The 17,846-nt window shown below is 45.1% G+C and overlaps 1 protein-coding gene across 6 annotated transcripts in view; it reads right to left on the bottom strand.

The window, feature by feature from the left end:
- Positions 1-17,846, bottom strand: part of ARHGAP26 (Rho GTPase activating protein 26) — a 2,045,367-nt gene that overhangs the window by 887,333 nt on the left and 1,140,188 nt on the right. For all 6 annotated transcript variants that reach the window (XM_086931644.1, XM_086931645.1, XM_086931643.1 and 3 more), the window contains exon 15: positions 13,197-13,284. In XM_086931644.1, the coding sequence (XP_086787770.1) occupies positions 13,197-13,284 (88 nt within the window). The remainder of the gene's footprint in view (positions 1-13,196; positions 13,285-17,846) is intronic.

Genomic DNA, 17,846 nt, shown 5'->3' with positions numbered 1-17,846 from the left:
GGTCGAGGTTCTCGGCGACATGCGCCACGACTTACCCGAGAGAGGCGAACAACACACCTGGGAACCAGAAGGCGACTAACGCCGTAAAATGGAATCCACTGCCAGAGGGACCTGCCGCCGATGAGGAGGCCGGGACAACTCCAACCGGGACAGACGAGCAGAAAGAAGCTTCATCCCTCGCTCCGACAAGACTTCAGCTTGAGGCTTTGGCAGGCGTCCCAATCTGTCAAGTCATGGTGTTGGCCCAGACACCACATACAAATAAGGTGTGGGTCCGTCGCGGACATTTGCCGCGAACAGGAGGTACACGTTTTAAAGCTCGAAGGCATCGCACACTGTTTCAGACGCGAAGCATCGAAAAGGGGCCTGAGTACAGGCCAGAGGGACTGCTTACTCCAGATCTGCATTGCATGCGGAAAAGAAGGAAACGGACGTCAGCGCGCCGGGAGGGACTTATATGACCTCGCGGACGTCACGAGGTCAGGGAGAGGTCGTGTGGCACCGTCCCCTGGCGAGCAGAGGTGCTGCTGCTAACATTTATCCGGATCCAGTCTGACGCCTCGGGATATTTGAAGGTAAGGAATCTGCGGCTAGATGTCTATCAGATATCGCCATAAGGGTTGCCTAGATTCGTACAGGGTGCTAGATACACTTGCATAAGTGAGCCCCACATATTAAGCCAGCCTCCTACAACAAGACTATACTTAAAGAACAAGTTACCTTTGTAACAACATTTCTGGTGAAAATTCTATTTACCTGACGATTCCTCACCTGATGAATCCCCTCCAGGAGCCAAACTATGTGAAAAAGTTGAAAGCACTGTCAGGCACCAGCTCGAATCTGGAACCTCCCCGCATGTGACATTATGGAGCTGTAGAGACTGAAGAAAGTGGCAGGAATGCATTGCAAGAACTAACGTGGAACCTTTCTAAATAGGCACGATTTACCCTGAGCACAGGGATGTGGGTGAGTCGGTGAGGAATCTGTAGATAGATAGAGTATCAAAAAAGCAATATCATTACTGGACGGTAAGTAGCTGATTTTTCTTAGGGACATTTCTACTTTGAGATTCCTCACCTCAAGAATCAATACCAAAGCAGCTGTTTCTGAAGAGACTGCAATTGGTGAAAAACACCACTGCTTGGCTTCTCACTGATTTCAGACCTTGTGTACTTATCTCTTACCAATCAGGGAAAGGATTCTTTTCGAATCTTAGGTTGTGGTACACCGTGCAGTCTATGATGAAGCACTCTTGCCGTGTCGGCAAAATTTCAGTTATAAGCACTTCAAGTGAATCTGTGCTCCACTGCCTGCAAAGAGCCTTCTAAAAGCCCCTACATCCTACACACACACACACAAACTGCACTCTCTCTCTGTCTCTCTCTCGGAGAACGTTTTCAATTACTGCGGCAAGAGTGGAACAACCTCGTCAGAAATGCACTCCCTCACCTTCCGACATTTTTCAGAACTAAGCTTATTAATAAATAAACGTTAAACTTTTGTCATCCTTACGGTTGTTGCTGGTAATTTCTTCAACAGCGCTATGAAATTCACCTAAAATAACAAAACAGAACGGCCTGTATCTATCAGAAAGAACATTATCCAAGGTCAGAGAGTTGTTCTTCCAGTGGAACACAACAAGAAGCCATTGTATAAGGAATGATTGCAACCCCACAGATACTGTTCTTCAATAGTAAGATATTAGTGCTTAGCGCACAGAAGTACTGAAGATCACGGTACTTCCCAGCAAACAGTATGCATTAAGCGCCTTTTAAGAAGGTTGAAGTTGCAGTCCCAGCCAGCTCAAGACAGCAGCGAAGAGAGAAGCTACTTGGAGGATGGTTTTCAGGGTCAGCTTGTAAAAGCTGTGCGGAGGCAGACAATCAACAATGTATTATTCGTTATTAAATATTGGGTCCTATGAATGTTATGGCTCAGAGCACTACTCGGTCCTAGGCTTTGCAATGCAGACTGTCTCCCCCATAGGCGAATAAAGAGGGGTAAAATCACAGCAGGCGTAGGTTGGGAGCCATCCAACTGCAGTCACCTTATGTAAAAAAAAAGCGGCCAAACTCTTAACACCTTCATCTTAGAATATATTGTAAAACGGAGAGTAAGAGATAAAACCAGCAACTCGCTAACTTTCTTCATTTTAATAGCCTGAAAGAAGGCAACTTCCCAAGGTAAATATTTAAGCGTATAAAATAATGCCCATGCAGAAGAGCCAAGGCCAAATTCTAAGCCCATTCACGTACGTGAAACTGAATTGGGGTAAACTTTGGCTCATGTAGGGTTCCGTAGGCTGCCAATATATGTCGGTGTTCCTTCCTAAAATTGTGGTCCACTTCACCAATTTTGAGGTGGGAGCACAACAGGGTTTTGCCAGCTGAGCCTCAGCTGCCTTCTGTTATGTTTGTTGAAATCCATGGCCTGGTTGCGCACCACTGGGCCGCCAGATCATAGATACGGGTTGATTTTCCCACCCTAGGGTGTAACCTGGGGTAATAACTTCCAAAGCAAGGAAACAAACAATGCCCTAGACACAGGAAGAAAACTTCAAACACGACATGGCTGTTCAATTTTTGTACTGTTGAAAAAATTCTGCTCTGGGAATTTGGTTCAGTAAAACAATAATAGTATTACTAAAGAGGCAAACAACAACATTCAACGTCAAACTCACACGTTCCCTGCATTTGGGCTTACATTCTGGAGATTGCTTAGCAGAATATCTCCCTCTCTGGAACCGAAGAACTTCCTGAAAAGGAAATCAAAGAAGAAGGAAAAAAACAGAGCTGAAGCAGGTCAGGGTTCCAGGGTCTACAAGTCCACTCTGATGCAAGCAGAAAGACCCATCCCACAGGGCTGGACTGGATGTAGCGGGCATCGGGCGTTTCACTGGGAGGCTGGTAGAGTGGGGTCCGGTTTTGTTTCTGGGTGGCCGGTTTGGTAGTGGGGTGGAAGGTTTTGCAGCAGTACCTCAATATAGCCACGTAGTAACTAATTCAGCAGGTCAGCATAATCCGCTCAGCACTCCCTTTAGTTTCCAGCCTCCCTCTGTTTTGAAATATATTATGGTTTTAAAAGCAAAGTTCCTTGTATATCCAGCAGTTTTCAGCAACAATAAAAGTGTCAAGATATCGCTGGTAATTAGGATTTATGCTGTAGAAAGATCAGGCTTTGTCTAGTAGCAGTAGTGCAGAGGGTTAATGTGCCTTCTGCGAAAAACCTGTAGCACGCAGATCAAAGAACAGCATTTTCTGTACATAGCTCAGTTGGTTACTGCTTTTGTCACAGAGATCCCCCTTCTGAATGTGCAGTTCTAAGTTACAATCAAAATGTAGCACAATGAGCTATGAACTGCTATCAAAGAGCTGCTTGCAAGGTGCATGGTACAGGTTAGAAGATTATAGGATATGTTCTTCCTCAGTCTTCCGTTATCCTAATTTTGCTAAAAAGGGTTTGTTTGGGTAGAAATCAATTGTTATTTGTAAAGCCACCCATTGTTATTTTTTGAATCCTGAGTTTGTGCCTCTCAAGACCAAACACCCTTAAAATATACTGCTTACTAGTATGGATGCCATGTGACTCCTACACCTCGTAGTCCTCTTTGTCCATTGTAACATTTTCTATACACGGATTTACACACGTATTATTCATTGTCTCAATGTGCGTGTGCTGTAAAGTGCTCCGACACCCTACACTGTTATGAGAGGAGCTATAAAAAAATGAAATACACGAGAGAGGGGCTTTGGAGAGATGAGGGGCACTGTTGGAGGGCGACAGTGAGGGCATCATTGAAGGGCCCCAACAAAGATTTTCATATCCTAGCGTACAGTAAAGTCAATCATTTACTATGCCTTAAAAGCAAATACAATTGAATATATCATTAACACCTCCCATGCTGGTGACGGAACCGCTCAGTCACCAGCCTTGGTCGCGCTGTGCTGGTGACGGAAAGGTTCCGTCACGGCCCACTTGGCGCGCCTGCACAACGCGGATTCCGCGCCTGTGCTGGGCGTTCTATTGAGCGGGCGGGCCGTGGCGGAACTGCTCCGTCGCAAGCACAGCGTGCCCGCAGCTCGTGGCGAAGCGGTTCCATCACGAGCACGGGAGCGCCTCGCGGCCCTCCCTCCCCCCTAGCACTGCGGCGGAATTGCCGCTGCAGTGAAGGGGTTAAAGAATGTGTTGCAGAATGCACTATTTTTACAGTTTTCCCCATATCTTCTTGGGAGAAGAACCCCGACCCCTCCGAATATCCCCCTAGTAGGGGTCAGGTCTGCTCACTGAGCTAGCTTGTTATGCAACGTACGGGGGCTGGTCTAACAAAATTTACCAAGGCTGCTTTGGGATCCCAATTTTGCCCTGCCCAACTCTCATGGAATGGAACTTTCTGACTGACAGTAAAGGGAAGAAGGGCAAATGACAAAAGGCATAGTCTCAATCTATCTTTAAGGCATCCCAACTGAATTCTGGAGGATAAACTATCTGAACCAATAAAGAAGATATCTTGATGGAAGACTGTGCAAGCATGTCTATCACTGGGATACAGGTGACTCAATAATAAAAGAAGCTGCACCTCCCTGGAAAATCTACCACTTGTGGTGGACTGTCAACGTCCTGCTGAGGAAATCGATCGCCACATTGCTCTTTCCTGCCACATGAATTCTTGACAAAACAATTCTACTGCAAGATTGCCACAGCCTCAAAGAGGAGGGAATACACCCTACGTGCCCTTGCATGTTCAATATTGCACAGATATCGACAATAATCTTTCATTAACACAGAATAGAAAAAGCCTCTGAAAGCCAATCTCACCGCCTTCAGCTTTAGAGGACTGCTGTGCAATGGTTTGTCCTGAACACTCCACACCCATTGAAAGACAAAAACCTAGATAAGCGCTGCACCTAATCATCGGTCACCAGAGTCAAATGAGGCCACAGTGTCTGAAAAGACTCCCCCCTTCAACAAAGTTTCCAGAGAGATCCAACACAGAAGATTCCTGTATCAATTCAGTGTCTACATCGATCTTGTCGCTCAACTGGTCGCAAAGCTGATTCCACCGCAGACAGACACAACTGTCGTGGTTTCATCCACTGACGAGGCTAGGCAAATGCAAAGGCCACCAGAGTGAGCAGCCTTGATATAGCTCTTGCAGTCCGAGATGTTCTTTCAAGAAGTCTATTGACAAAAGTACTACATAGCCAAAACTTTGCTGGAAAGGCCTACATAACATGAATCCAAAATGTAACCCAAAAGAACTGAGTACAGAGAGAAGGATACAAAAGGCATTTCTTGTATCTCGTTCAAAGCCCAAGCCTGTCAAACAGTATTTATAATGCACAGGTTTTTCAACGGTACTACCTATGAACCTGCTTTCAGGAGTCATTCATCTAAATATATAAAGAGACGAACGCACCTCTGATAAAGATGACCCAACCCCAAGCAGAGCTGCATCTGACTCCTTCCAAACTGGTAGCTGTAGCCCCAAACACGTTACTTTCCTTTGCTAGTGCTCTTTCTATTCTGGAAGATTTAAGTAGCAGAGCTCCGATGCGTTGGAAGTATTGCTGGAGCTGCATATAAGAATCACCCCTCCAAGTCGAGATCTTTTTCTTTCTGAATTCTATCCATAGTGCCCAGACACCCACCCCAACCATAATCAGAGGTACCAGTTTGCAGATCTCTATTTGGGACCTTTTTAGATTAGAAAGGAGACCATTACACAGATGGAGAGGGCGGTGGAGAATCTGTGGTTGGATAGAGTATCCACCAGAAAGACCATTACCAAAGGTAAGTAACTTGTTGTTCTGATGGATTCTTCCTACCACAGATTCCTCATCTTTAGAAGAGATACTTAAGCAGTACCTCCCACAAAGGTGGGTCTGTGGAATTTCTCATAACAAAAAATCCTGCAGGACCAAGTAGGTGAAATGCCCTTCCATTCCGAAATGACATTCAAGGCAGTAGCGCTTTGTGCACATGTGTAATGACACCCACATTGCAGCCTAACAGATGTCAAGGACAGGCACTCTGCATGCCAGCACAGTGGTAGCAACCTTAGTCCTGGTGGAATTGACCCTCAATCCCTCTGGGGGTTGCTGCTTGGACAGCTTATAGCTGATCTTGTTGCAGAGGACTATCCACTTTGACAGAGTCCTTTTCTCCCCTGACCTGCTTTCTTTGCCCAAGACAACCCCACAAATAGCTGTTCATACACGGATGGTCTTTGGTGTGATTGACCTATAAGCGTAAAGCTTTTTAAGAATCCAGCTGATGAAATTTCTCCTCTTTCAAGGGTTGAGGCAGGGAAAAGAATGTTGGGAGAGTGATGGGTTGCCTAACGAGAAAAGCAATATCCGCTTTAGTCAGAAAGGCCACCTTGGTCCACAGCACCACTTTATCTAGGAGAAAAGTGGTGTGAGGTAGCGTAGAGCTCTTGAAGTTCACTCATGCAACAAGCCAAAGTCACCATGCCCAGAAAGAGTTTTCAGTTTTAGGAGACATAGCTGAAAGCTGTACATGGGTTTAAATGGCGTGCACATGAGGAACTTGAGGACCAAATTGTGATCCCATTGTGGAATCGCCATGGATTTGGGGGGCGGGTGGGGACAAATAAGGCACATCTTTTAGAAACCTAATCACAAGTGATTTGAACATGGACATATGTGTAGAAAAGGCCCAACTGGCTAATAAGCTACCCTTAATGGTGCCCACTACAAGTCCTTACAGGGACAGGAGTACAAAAGATAAGAACTCTAACAGTTTGGCCTGTAATGGTTCAGTATTGCAGGTGCCACACCAGGCTACAAACAGATCCCAGCACCCAGGATAAACAGACTTTATAGAGGAAAGCCTGGCAGCAAGAATGACATCCATAATCTTGGGAAGAAGATTGAAAACAGTTAACTGTCCCTGCTTAATCTCCATCCACCTTGCCCTGCTGCTGCAACAGAAGATCCTCCCAAAGAGGTAACTGATCCGTGAACATACAGACATTCCCAGATGTTTCGGGTACCACATTCTACTGGCCAACTCCAGAGCCACTATGATTACTTGGATCTGGTCATTCCTGATCTTCAGGATTCAGGGCATGAGCAGAGGAGAGGCGTACAGGAGACCCATGCTCCAATATCTAGAATGAGCCTTGGGGGGGGGGGGGGGGGGGGGGGGGGAGAGGGGGGGGATTTCTTGGGAACTTCACTACTCAAAAGCTTTGACATTGTGCTTTCTCTGCGGTGTGAAAATATCTAATCAGGGTTCTCCCCACTTCCTGAAGATGCCCTGAGCCACCTCTTGGTGTAAGTGCCATTCATAAGCCACCAGGCACAGTCAACCAAATTCATCCATCTTGGCATGCAAGGACCCCACCAGGAGGTTCATGACCAGGGAAATTCCATAACTTTCCTGCCAGCTCCAGAGACGAAGCGTCTCTTGGAACAGGACCCCACCCAGTCCTGCTTGTGGCAGTACCACATAGTGGTGGTGTTGTCTGTATAAACCTGAACCAGTCTCTCTGTTATGGATGATAGGAAGGCTTTCACCGCTTGGCAAATGTCCTGCAGCTCCTACTAGTTTATGTGGTGACAAGCTACCAATGGAGACCGGAGTCCTCTGATCTCCACCTCTCCCAGATCTCCCCATGCCAGCAATGACTCATCTGTCCCCACCATTCACTCTGGGTAGGGTAGGGAGAGGGGTCTGCCACTGGACCAACTGCAGTGGAGCCACCACTTGGTCTTTTGGGGTCTCCTCCGAGACCTGGATGGAATCTGACAGGTTCACCTGGTACTAGGCCTACAGAGATTTTAATTCTACTGCAGAGCCCACATTTCACACCTGGCATTATCGACTAGCAGGATGCCAAGAGGCCCAGAAACCCCAGAGCACTCAACAAGGAAGCTGAAACATTGGGATCATAGCCTAAATGTCCCGGACTCATTGCAGTGGAGGGAATGCCCAAAGCAGCATTGTATCCAGAGTGGCGCCAATAAAAGGGAGCGTCTTTGAAAGAGTCAGGTGCGGCTTCAGCTGTTTGATAGTGAACCCAAACAAGGTCAGGATGTTATCCGTCATATGGAGGAGGTCTAGGACTGACTTTGGCAAACCCACCTTTAAACAGCAAGGAATCGAGGTAGGGGAAGACTAGAGCCCTCAACCTCTGAAAATGTGCTTCGACCACCGCCATCATCTTCATAAACACCAGGTGGGCACAGGTGAGGCCAGAGCAGGACAAACTGAAAACGCTCCTGCCCCACCTTGAATGGCAAGTTGTGTCTGTGGCACTACTGCCTGAATTTAGGCATCCTGTAGGTCTAAAACCACTATTGAGATGCCTGGATTCAGAGCAGGCAAAACCTGGGTTCACGTGAGCATCTTGAAATTGTCTTGGCATAAGAAGTCATTCAGAAGCTGGTGATCTAAAATGATGAAGACCTCCATCCGTCCTTGATGAGTGGAAATAGAGGGAGTAACAGTTAATCCCGATTTCCCAGGCCGGGACCCTCTGTATGGCTCCTAAGAGCCTGCACTTTTTGGAGCAAGATAGACCAGTGTTACTCTGAAAGATGCTCTGATGTGGGTGTGAAGTGCTGCTGACTAAAAGGAATAGCACAACAAAGCCTTGTTGAACAAACTAAAGGATCCAATTCTTGGATGTTATCTTTTCCCACCCTCTGAGGACATATCCTGCCACAGGGTGCCTGGGCGCTACTACAAACAAAAGCTGCTTGGAAGCTGATGCCACAAGGGAAGGTGGGGACTGGAAAGTGTGCTATCACTGATGGCCTGGGCATTGCCTGCTAGGTTCCTGCCCTCAAGAGGACTGGGGCACCTGTTATATGGGCAGTGGCCTTGGCGGTGCAGGTGTGCAAACCTTCTGAAGTAGCCATGAAAGGGGCAAAACTGTTGAGGATACTGCCTCCCAGGAGCAGAAAGTCCCAAGGAACTTGCTTTGACCGGGCATTCTTTAACACCTTTAAATGCGGAGTCCGACTACTTGCAAACCAGGCGGGATCCATTCTAAAGCATGGCAATTAAAGAGGCTTGCACATCTCCTGAGAAGCTTGTGAACCTCATTCCATGTGTGCCTCCAAAGCAGCACGCTGGTGCCAACTGGCCTGTAGAGCACTCAGTAGTGTCCTGCCCGGACTGGATGCTATATTTTGCAGCACCCTGAGCATCCTAGAGGGTTTGAGTCAGGCTTACCTACAATTCTTTGGGACTATCAGAAAGATCTCACCAACCATGTCCATTAAGCAAGGGTATATCTCACCAAACAGCTGGCGCTGGCTGATTGAAGAAAACCTCTGCTTCCTTAATGCCTCAATTTTCTTCAACTCTTGGTCTGGGGGAGTCAAGAGGAAATTACATTTTAGCCTACAAGCGAAAGCCTGAATCAGCAAACTCTCTGGGTAAGATCCTGCAGCAAAAAGTCTGGGTCGCCTGGAAACTCCCTGTGGCACCTGACAGACTGCCTTTTCATTGGTGACAGGATCAAGATTTGGACCAAGTGCCCATAAAAGTACCAGTCCGGGCTTAATTAAATGGAAGCAAGGGTTTGGGTGAAGTTTGTCCAGGTGGCAAAACCTTGGTCAATACATTAGTTTTGACTTCCTTAGTTAGCAAATGTAAATCCAACACCTCGGCTACCAGTCTCATTACTACGGCATATGAGGCACTCTTCTGTTAATGGTCAAGTGGGAGAGCACAAGCAAGTGTCCGGGGAAGTGTCCAACCCACTGGCATCCTGAAAGTCCATGAATAAATTGTGATAATGAAAGTATTGTGGCAAATAATCCCCCTCACCTTCAATGTCATCTTCAAAGCGTGGTTGCTCAGATAATAGTTTGAAATGAAAAGTTGTTGGAGTGTTTGGGTGCTGCTCAGAGGCAAAGACATTGTTCTGTCTAAATCAGATTGGACAGGGGCCAGGTGTGTTGGTTCGGCTTTTGGACTTGGCCTAGTTGGTGTCTAGATGAATTTTTGGTTAGGACTACAAGAATGGGGTCATCCTCCAGCACCACTGGTGTTGGCATTGTTGCCAAAGGGGCCAATGTGGATTTTTGTGCCAGATTGAAAGACCATTCTGAAGTCAGAGCAGAACTCAAGTTGGGTTCAGGAGACAAAGATGCCAATGAGGCTAGACCTGCCAGTAGTAACCCAACTGGAGGCCTTCGCAGATCCTTCGGCCCGAAGGCAAGCCAGAGGGAACCAGAGGAGTGCTGAAAATTCACAACTTTCAAATCTAAAGGCCTCAATCTGTTGCCTCGTCACTGATGCACCGGAAACCGGAAGTTCGTCAATGATCAGTTGAGGAATCGTCTTCTTGGGCGGGGGACTGTAAGGTGCAGAACGAGGCGGGGGTGGTGGTGCGGGACCGAGATTGTGAGGCACTCTGGCTCTCTTGCAATTTCTGAGGATGAGAATGGCAGGACTGGACAAATCTCACTTCGCTTTATTGTACTTCGGTTTGAACTTACTGGAAGGCTTGGACTATGAAGAGGACCTGTTGCAGGAGCAGCTTTGAGAGCAGCAATGGGTCTGAGCCCTCGACTGAGCGGAAGTAGGTCTTTAAAGACTTTTCAGTGTTTGGGACAAAGCTTCATTTCGCATTCCCAGAGCGCCTTCAGATTCATAACAGCACACTCCTCGCAGGAATTGGAATTGAGCATCAAACTCAAATACTGAAAGCATGCCTCGTGGGGATCAGTCACAGATAGTTGCTTGTGAAAGACCCGACAAGGCTTAAGCTCTGCAGTTTTAGGAGAGGACATAATTCCCTTGCACAATAGTAAAAAAAAGTTTTGTAAGAAATAATTCATTAGCTGAGGAGGAAAAAGCAAAGAGCGACCTCTAGATCAATTTACAAAGGTGTGGAAACATAGGAACTGTCCATTTTTGCAGGGCTGGTGCTTATATGCAGCTCTAAATCCACTTCAAGGGTGGACCAAGTCAATCCAAAGCTGCATTGCGCCACCTTCGGATGCGAGGGAGCACTGCTGTTTGAATCCCATGGATCCATAGTGGTGCCTGGGGATATTTTAAGGTGAGGACTCTGCCGTTAGAAGTATCGATCAGAAGTATTGATATTGTTGATGGACTCTTTTACAAAGAAGTGAAAGGCCTAAAGCTCTACCATGCACCTCACTCTGCTAAACCATAGCTAGGGAAGTCTCTCACTTCTTGCCAAAAACAGACACTGGTCTTACCAAATTTCTCCAGCACAGTGTATTTAAATAATTAAATTTGCTCAACAGATGAGCTGGATTTAGGGAAGGAATATCTAGAAAGGGTCGTCAGTACACACACTAGTTCAGAGAACAAAGAATTCACCTCCTTGCACCTCTTCCTCTTTTTACCATTAAGGGAAGGTGATCTTCAATGCTCCTTCTTCTGTTTCCACGTTGTAAAATGAGCCCTGGCATGGTAGCAGTTGAGATCTACGTCCAGATTGAGATCTAGGCTTATTTCTCTAGTAGAAAACTGTAAACTTAGCACCCCTCTCTCAAATTCCTTTACAATGCACGAGGGAACACGGAGAAATGGTGTCAAGAGGTTTGCTTAGATATCGTAAGCACTCCCAAAATGTTACAAATGAATCAACAACTTTCAACAGAAACAGAGAAAAACATCAGCAGTTCTGGATCCCTCATCGATGAAAGGATGAAAATAAGAAACTAACGTCGGCAACATTCTAGGGGAGACACATCATTTGCAGTAAAGTCATATGGCTCTGTCTGTGATGTCAATGGTTCATACCAGACATCATTAACGTGGAATGTCGGCCAAAAATTTCTGGTTAAGGTCTCACTCAGGACAAAATCTACGGTACCACCTGGAGAAATTTAAATGAAAGAAGCTACGGCAGCGAGCATCTATTACAAAAACGACATTGATGATTGAAAGAACACAAATCTAAAGACATTTTGCAAGTAAGAAAAAGAATTAAAATGAACTATCATTTATTCCTCAAAATCAATGTGGTAAAAAAAATATCCGTCTAGCAGATGGATCACTGCAGGCATACATGTGCACATGCATTCAAATAATGATTTTTTTAGTATCTAAAATGGGATACAATCATGACTCTGGAGCAAATTACATGCATAGCCTCCAGAAATCAGGACTGGGTGATGGATCACCAGGTCAGAAAAGGTCTGGACGAAAGATCTGAATGCTTGTGGGAAATTTGATAATAAGACCGTGTGCTTTCTTAGTAACTGTTAGTTTGAAGCACCCGAAAAAGAACAAGGACCAGTAAGCAATAAAAAATAAACTAGCAGAAGACGCAGCAATCCAAACAGATTGCCTTTGGATTGCTGTTGCCAATGTAATCTTAATTTCTTAAGTTCAACCATACAAAAACGAATTGTTAAAACAAATACCAAAGGAGCGAATTTGTTTCCAGATGTATGGCTGGACCGGCCAATTCTGCAACCTTTCTAAGGGTATTCACTGTGGGGAACAGCCTCTTCTGTAATTTCCAATGCACAGGTGTGATGATTCAAAAAGACTCAAGGGAGGAGGATTGAGCATGTGCCACTTCGCAAGTAGAGCACCACCCAAGGAAGCTGCTTGGGAGGTAACAGAGTGGATCCATGGGATACCCTAGGCACTCCCCACGAGGGGTTCAGTCACAGAATGCACCTTCAACTGCAGGGGGACCCGTACTCTGTTACAGGCAAGCATGTCCACTTGTAGCAAAAGGCGGGGTAGTGGTTCGAGAACTGCCTCTGTACATTTTATTCCACTGAAATGGGGTCTACATATTTTTTTTGACCCTGCACATGGACTCAAAATACGAAACTGCACTAAGCTCAACTGATGGGGATGCAGACTTGTGCACCTGAGATGTAACTTGGCTCCAGATACTGATATGAAGATCAAGCAAACCAGAAAAGAAATAGCACAAATTCCCATTACTGTCATACTTGAACAGTCTTTAAAGCTTCAGGTATCTTCCCATAACACCTTAAACAATATACACTTGTCTCATTTCCATTAAAATCCCAATTGGAACAGCGAACAAAGATATGGTTTTATTGTCCAAGATCTGCTTTTAGATTCAAAAACCACTAAACTGTTCCGGACAAATAGGGTAATTCCTTGTTATTAGCGAGATTGGTAATCGATTTAAACATGCAACAATGTATGAAAGGTCTTCAAAGAAGTAGTGTTTAACTATTTTTCCTTCTTACCTCAGGTACGTTTTCAAGGCACTTGTGATAGTCTTAATCTCCCATTCGTCAATGACGTCCGTGTCGCCTTCGGAAGATGCTTTGGTCTCTATGGGTATAAAGAAACTTAGAGATATAATACAATACACAAACATGTGGAAAATAATCTGAGGAGAGAAATCTTATGAAACTTCCGTTACTGTTAACTATGCATCTACCAGTGCTCAAGCAAACCAGTTTCAGTGAAGAGAACTATTCATCCACAATCACAACAAGCAGAACGCTAAAGTGTGACTACAGTGAAAAGCTGTATTTTGGCTTATAACCTGCTTTGTTTAAATGGCTTCTGGATGGTGGGTTCATTCAATCAAACCAAATTTAACAAAGTCGCCCTGCCAAGCACCATGCATCAGGCGTTAGACTAACGCATTTTAATGTGGCTGTCTTCATCACCATATTACAATGCATTTTCGCACATATTTTGCGCCTTGCCCACAGCATTAATTTAAAACAGCAGCATGCTTCACTCAACAGAAAACACCCTCTTAAACAAGTCTTAAAATAAAATATATGCTTCGGTTTTTCTACGCGTCCAGCTATGCTCTAAAACTTCTTAGAATTTCAGGCTTACGCTCAACCAATAAAAATGAACCCCCAGAACAGTATAATAGATTTGTATTCATTATGTGCGTGGCTCTTTAGGGACATGCCTACAATCCGGTGCATGGTACTGATCAGACTGTGCTGAATCAGAGTGCGCTTGGAGCAAACCGGGACTATGTGCCTTGGCGTAACTTCTGGTGTCCCCACTGTGGAAGTGAGGATCACCAAATGTACTTGAGGAATTTCAAAAAAAGGTTGTTCCAGGTGTTCCATCATGACAACAAAGAAACTTCTCAACTGTGTTTCTGTATCCTGCAGAATTAAAAGTTGTCTGTGCTGTAAATACAGGGCCATCTAAGATCGGGGTTTTGTCTCACTAAACTCAGTTTAGTTCGCCATGATGGACTAGCGCAAAGGGCTAATATCTTTGCTCCACAGTGGCAGTAGAACGCAGCAGGTTTTATTTTCTCAGCAATGTGAGGCTTGGTGAGTCAAAGGTAAGGCTGGTGATTAATATTGCCATGGGAGAGAGGTTAGAGTTTTGTCTGCTGGCAGTTTTGATTCTCATCATAAAGTAGCGTAGAGTGTTAATATGCCTGCTGCAAAAAAAGTCTACCAGCATATTAAATAACTATATTTTGTGTAGATATCTTTTGTCACACAGGTCCCTTTGCTACTTGTGGTTCAGCAGCACCTGGCGCTGAGGTAAGGGTGTCGGGAGAGCTGTGCATTTAGAAAGAATAGGTTTAAAAGCATCTGCTATAGAGTTCCTTAGAGTTTCTCTTGCTCAAATGGGTGCAATTTTGGATATTTTTTGTTTCCATGGACTTCAGTGCATGATTTTGGTAGCGAGAAAGTGTCACACAGTCATTGAATGTCACTCATAAGTACACTCAAACTATGAAAATGTCACACAATCAATCTGAAACCTTGGCAGTTATGACAAAAGGATAGCATGTTTATTAAAGTATTTATATTAGGTGGACCTCAGCCAAAGATGGGCACTTTACAAGTCTGACAGAGAGATGTACAATAACATTAATGAAGGATATTGTAGAGAATCTGGCATTAACATTTTCATGCTACTTGTTCGATTTCAATCACCCAAAGAGAAGACCGAAAGCACACAAATTACCTAGGTGCAGCTGAACCACTATTTATAGAAAATGAAAAATAGTATAACTTTACCCCTACGTTCAGTGTCCTAAATTTTCCACGATTGTGTGTCTTGGTCACTCTGGAACTTTAGCATTCTAAAGAATTAAATATGTAATTTGCAACATCTTAGACCTATTGAGGGAACTCTTTAGCGTTAGAAGATCATAAGTTGAAAGGAGACTCAGCCTTCCTCCTATCCCCTTCCGACCAAAAATGGTCGGTGTCAGCCCTATCCCACTGCGGCTGCTTTTCTTTTATGACGCAGGACTATAGTAGAGAAGCTCCAGGTACAGCATAAGATGGCTGCCCCAATGCAAAGCTAGCAATTTTGTGCATGACATATCAATTGTTTACCTACAGTCAAACTCAAGCTATGAAACTCCAATTTGCTTGCAAAGCAGGGTGTGATATAGAGTTTAAACATGAACTTTCCCTTGAAAACTGTACAATGAATCGATGAATGTGCCGCTGAAGAAATGTTACAGATTCCTCCCGACCCTTATTTACATTTCACTTCCTGTTTATAATTTTAGGGACAGAGTAAAACTAATGATGGAAAAGTAGGATTATCTATCTTTTCATGATAAACTACAAGTAAATATGCCTTCTATTGGGATTAATTTTTAACAAAGCAAAACCAAAGGGGATGATGGCGGGAGTGTTGAACATTGTAAGCACTCACCCCAGTCAACTGATCTGGGTTTAATCCATCATCATTCTATAGCTCACTCTGCCACCCCAGTTCAGACATGGCCATATGCAAATCAGTCTGACCCTGTGCCTCATGGGAACAGTCCAGCCCGAACTGCTGAGCCATGTCTTCCCTTGACCGGAAACAAGCATCATGGGACTGGTTTCTGGCAAATCAGCTGTCATCAGCCAGGCTAGCTAGAATCCAGTGGCAAAGTGAGCAAGGGACCCACGTCTGGCATACCCTGCCAACTTAGGGCGAACAAAGCAAGATGGATGGAGCGTTGAACATTGCAAGCACTCACCCGCAGTCAACTGATCTGGGTTTAATCCATCATCATTCTTTAGCTCACTCCGCCACCCCAGTTCAGACATGGCCATATGCAAATCAGTCTGACCCTGTGCCTCATCGGAACTGTCCAGCCCGAACTGCCAAGGCATGCTTTCCCTGGACCGGAAACAAGCGTCCGAGGACCGGTTTCTGGCATTCCAGCCGTCTTCAGCCCGGCTTGCTTGAATCCAGTGGTGTGGAGAGCATGGGACTCACGTCTGAGCATACCCATCCCACTCGGGGTGACAAATGCAAAAACCACAGTTGATGGACAGAATGCAGAACAATGTCATACATTCACCCCAGTACAGAGATCTGGGCCTGAATCCATCTTTTTTTGCACTCCACACCACCCCAGTTCAGACATGGCCATATGCAAATCAGTCTGACCCTGTGCCTCATGGGAACAGTCCAGCCCAAACTGCCAAGCCATGTCTTCCCTGGACCGGAAACAAGCATCATGGGACCGGTTTCTGGCTAATCAGCTGTCATCAGCCAGGCTAGCTGGAATCCAGTGGGAGAGTGAGCAAGGGACCCACGTCTGAGCATACCCTGCCAACTTAGGGCGAACAAGCAAGATGGATGGAGGGTTGAACATTGCAAGCACTCACCCGCAGTCAACTGATCTGGGTTTAATCCATCATCATTTTTTATCTCACTCCGCCACTCGAGTTCAGACATGGCCATATGCAAATCAGTCTGACCCTGTGCCTCATGGGAACAGTCCAGCACGAACTGCCAAGCCAGGTCTTCCCTGGACCGGAAACAAGCATCCTGGGACCCGTTTCTGGCTAAACAGCCGTCATTAGCCAGGCTAGCTCGAATCCAGTGGCAAAGTGAGCAAGGGACCCACGTCTGGGCATACCCTACCAACTTAGGGCGAACAAAGCAAAACCAGATCAGTTGACTGGAGGGGAGTGTTAGCAATGTTCAACACTCCGTCCATCACCCCCTTTGGTTTTGATTAATTTTTAAACACAGAAAATACACCCACACCGGCTTGTACACAAACTTGAATCATTCCTTACACCTCACATTATTCAGTGTTCAGATCTAGGGTTATAAGTGTCAACAAATGCCATAAAAACCTACAATGCAGGTAAATGTCCCATAAAATCAAACAAACACGATGTTGGCAAGTTTAACGCAGTCTCTGAGCCCTTCTTTCATGACGGTTACTTATTCAATTATATCAATGGGTTGTGTTTTGATAAATCCAGAGCATTTATACATTCAATTCAATGTTACTGATTTAGAGATCTTACGAGATCAACAAGTATACACAATTCCATCTCTTTAAAGGTGTCATGCTTCATCATAGGGCATGCTTCAAGTCAAGCCAGCACTGCAGTGCCTGACGGACACCCTATGAGGAGCTCATTGTCTGAGATATTTTAGTTCCCAAAGCCGTAAATTGAGGTGTGAGTGTAGGGCCTAATAGTGCAGATGAGTGTAGAGTGTATGAAGGAAGTGTGAGGGAAGTTTAAAAAAGAACTAAGTGGTACTCAAAATTAATTTTTAGCAGTAAGTCCACTTGTCCAGGTAACAAATTGAGTTAGCACACCACCGATGTAATGTTCAGCAGTGGCTAAAGAGTAGAGGTTAACATGTTTCTTGCCTAGTATGTCACAACAGAAATTAATTGGCAATTCATGAGGACCATAAATGGTTAGCGTCCTCATTAGTATTAAGGGTACACCAAACACTCACAACCTAACAGTGAGTTACCTTATGGTAATAACGACCTAGAAAACACAATGGTACACATCAATAAAAATCCTCTATACATTTAGCATGCAATAAGGTTCTGATCATGCAATTAGTTAAAACGTATGTGACAGACGCAGTGCAAAGACAAATTAGTGACAGGAAGGTGCACATCTAAGGCC

The sequence above is a fragment of the Lissotriton vulgaris genome, chromosome 7 (assembly GCF_964263255.1).
Source record: "Lissotriton vulgaris chromosome 7, aLisVul1.2, whole genome shotgun sequence".
In the NCBI taxonomy this organism is placed as follows: domain Eukaryota; kingdom Metazoa; phylum Chordata; class Amphibia; order Caudata; family Salamandridae; genus Lissotriton; species Lissotriton vulgaris.
This window is presented reverse-complemented; position numbering and strand designations above follow the sequence as displayed.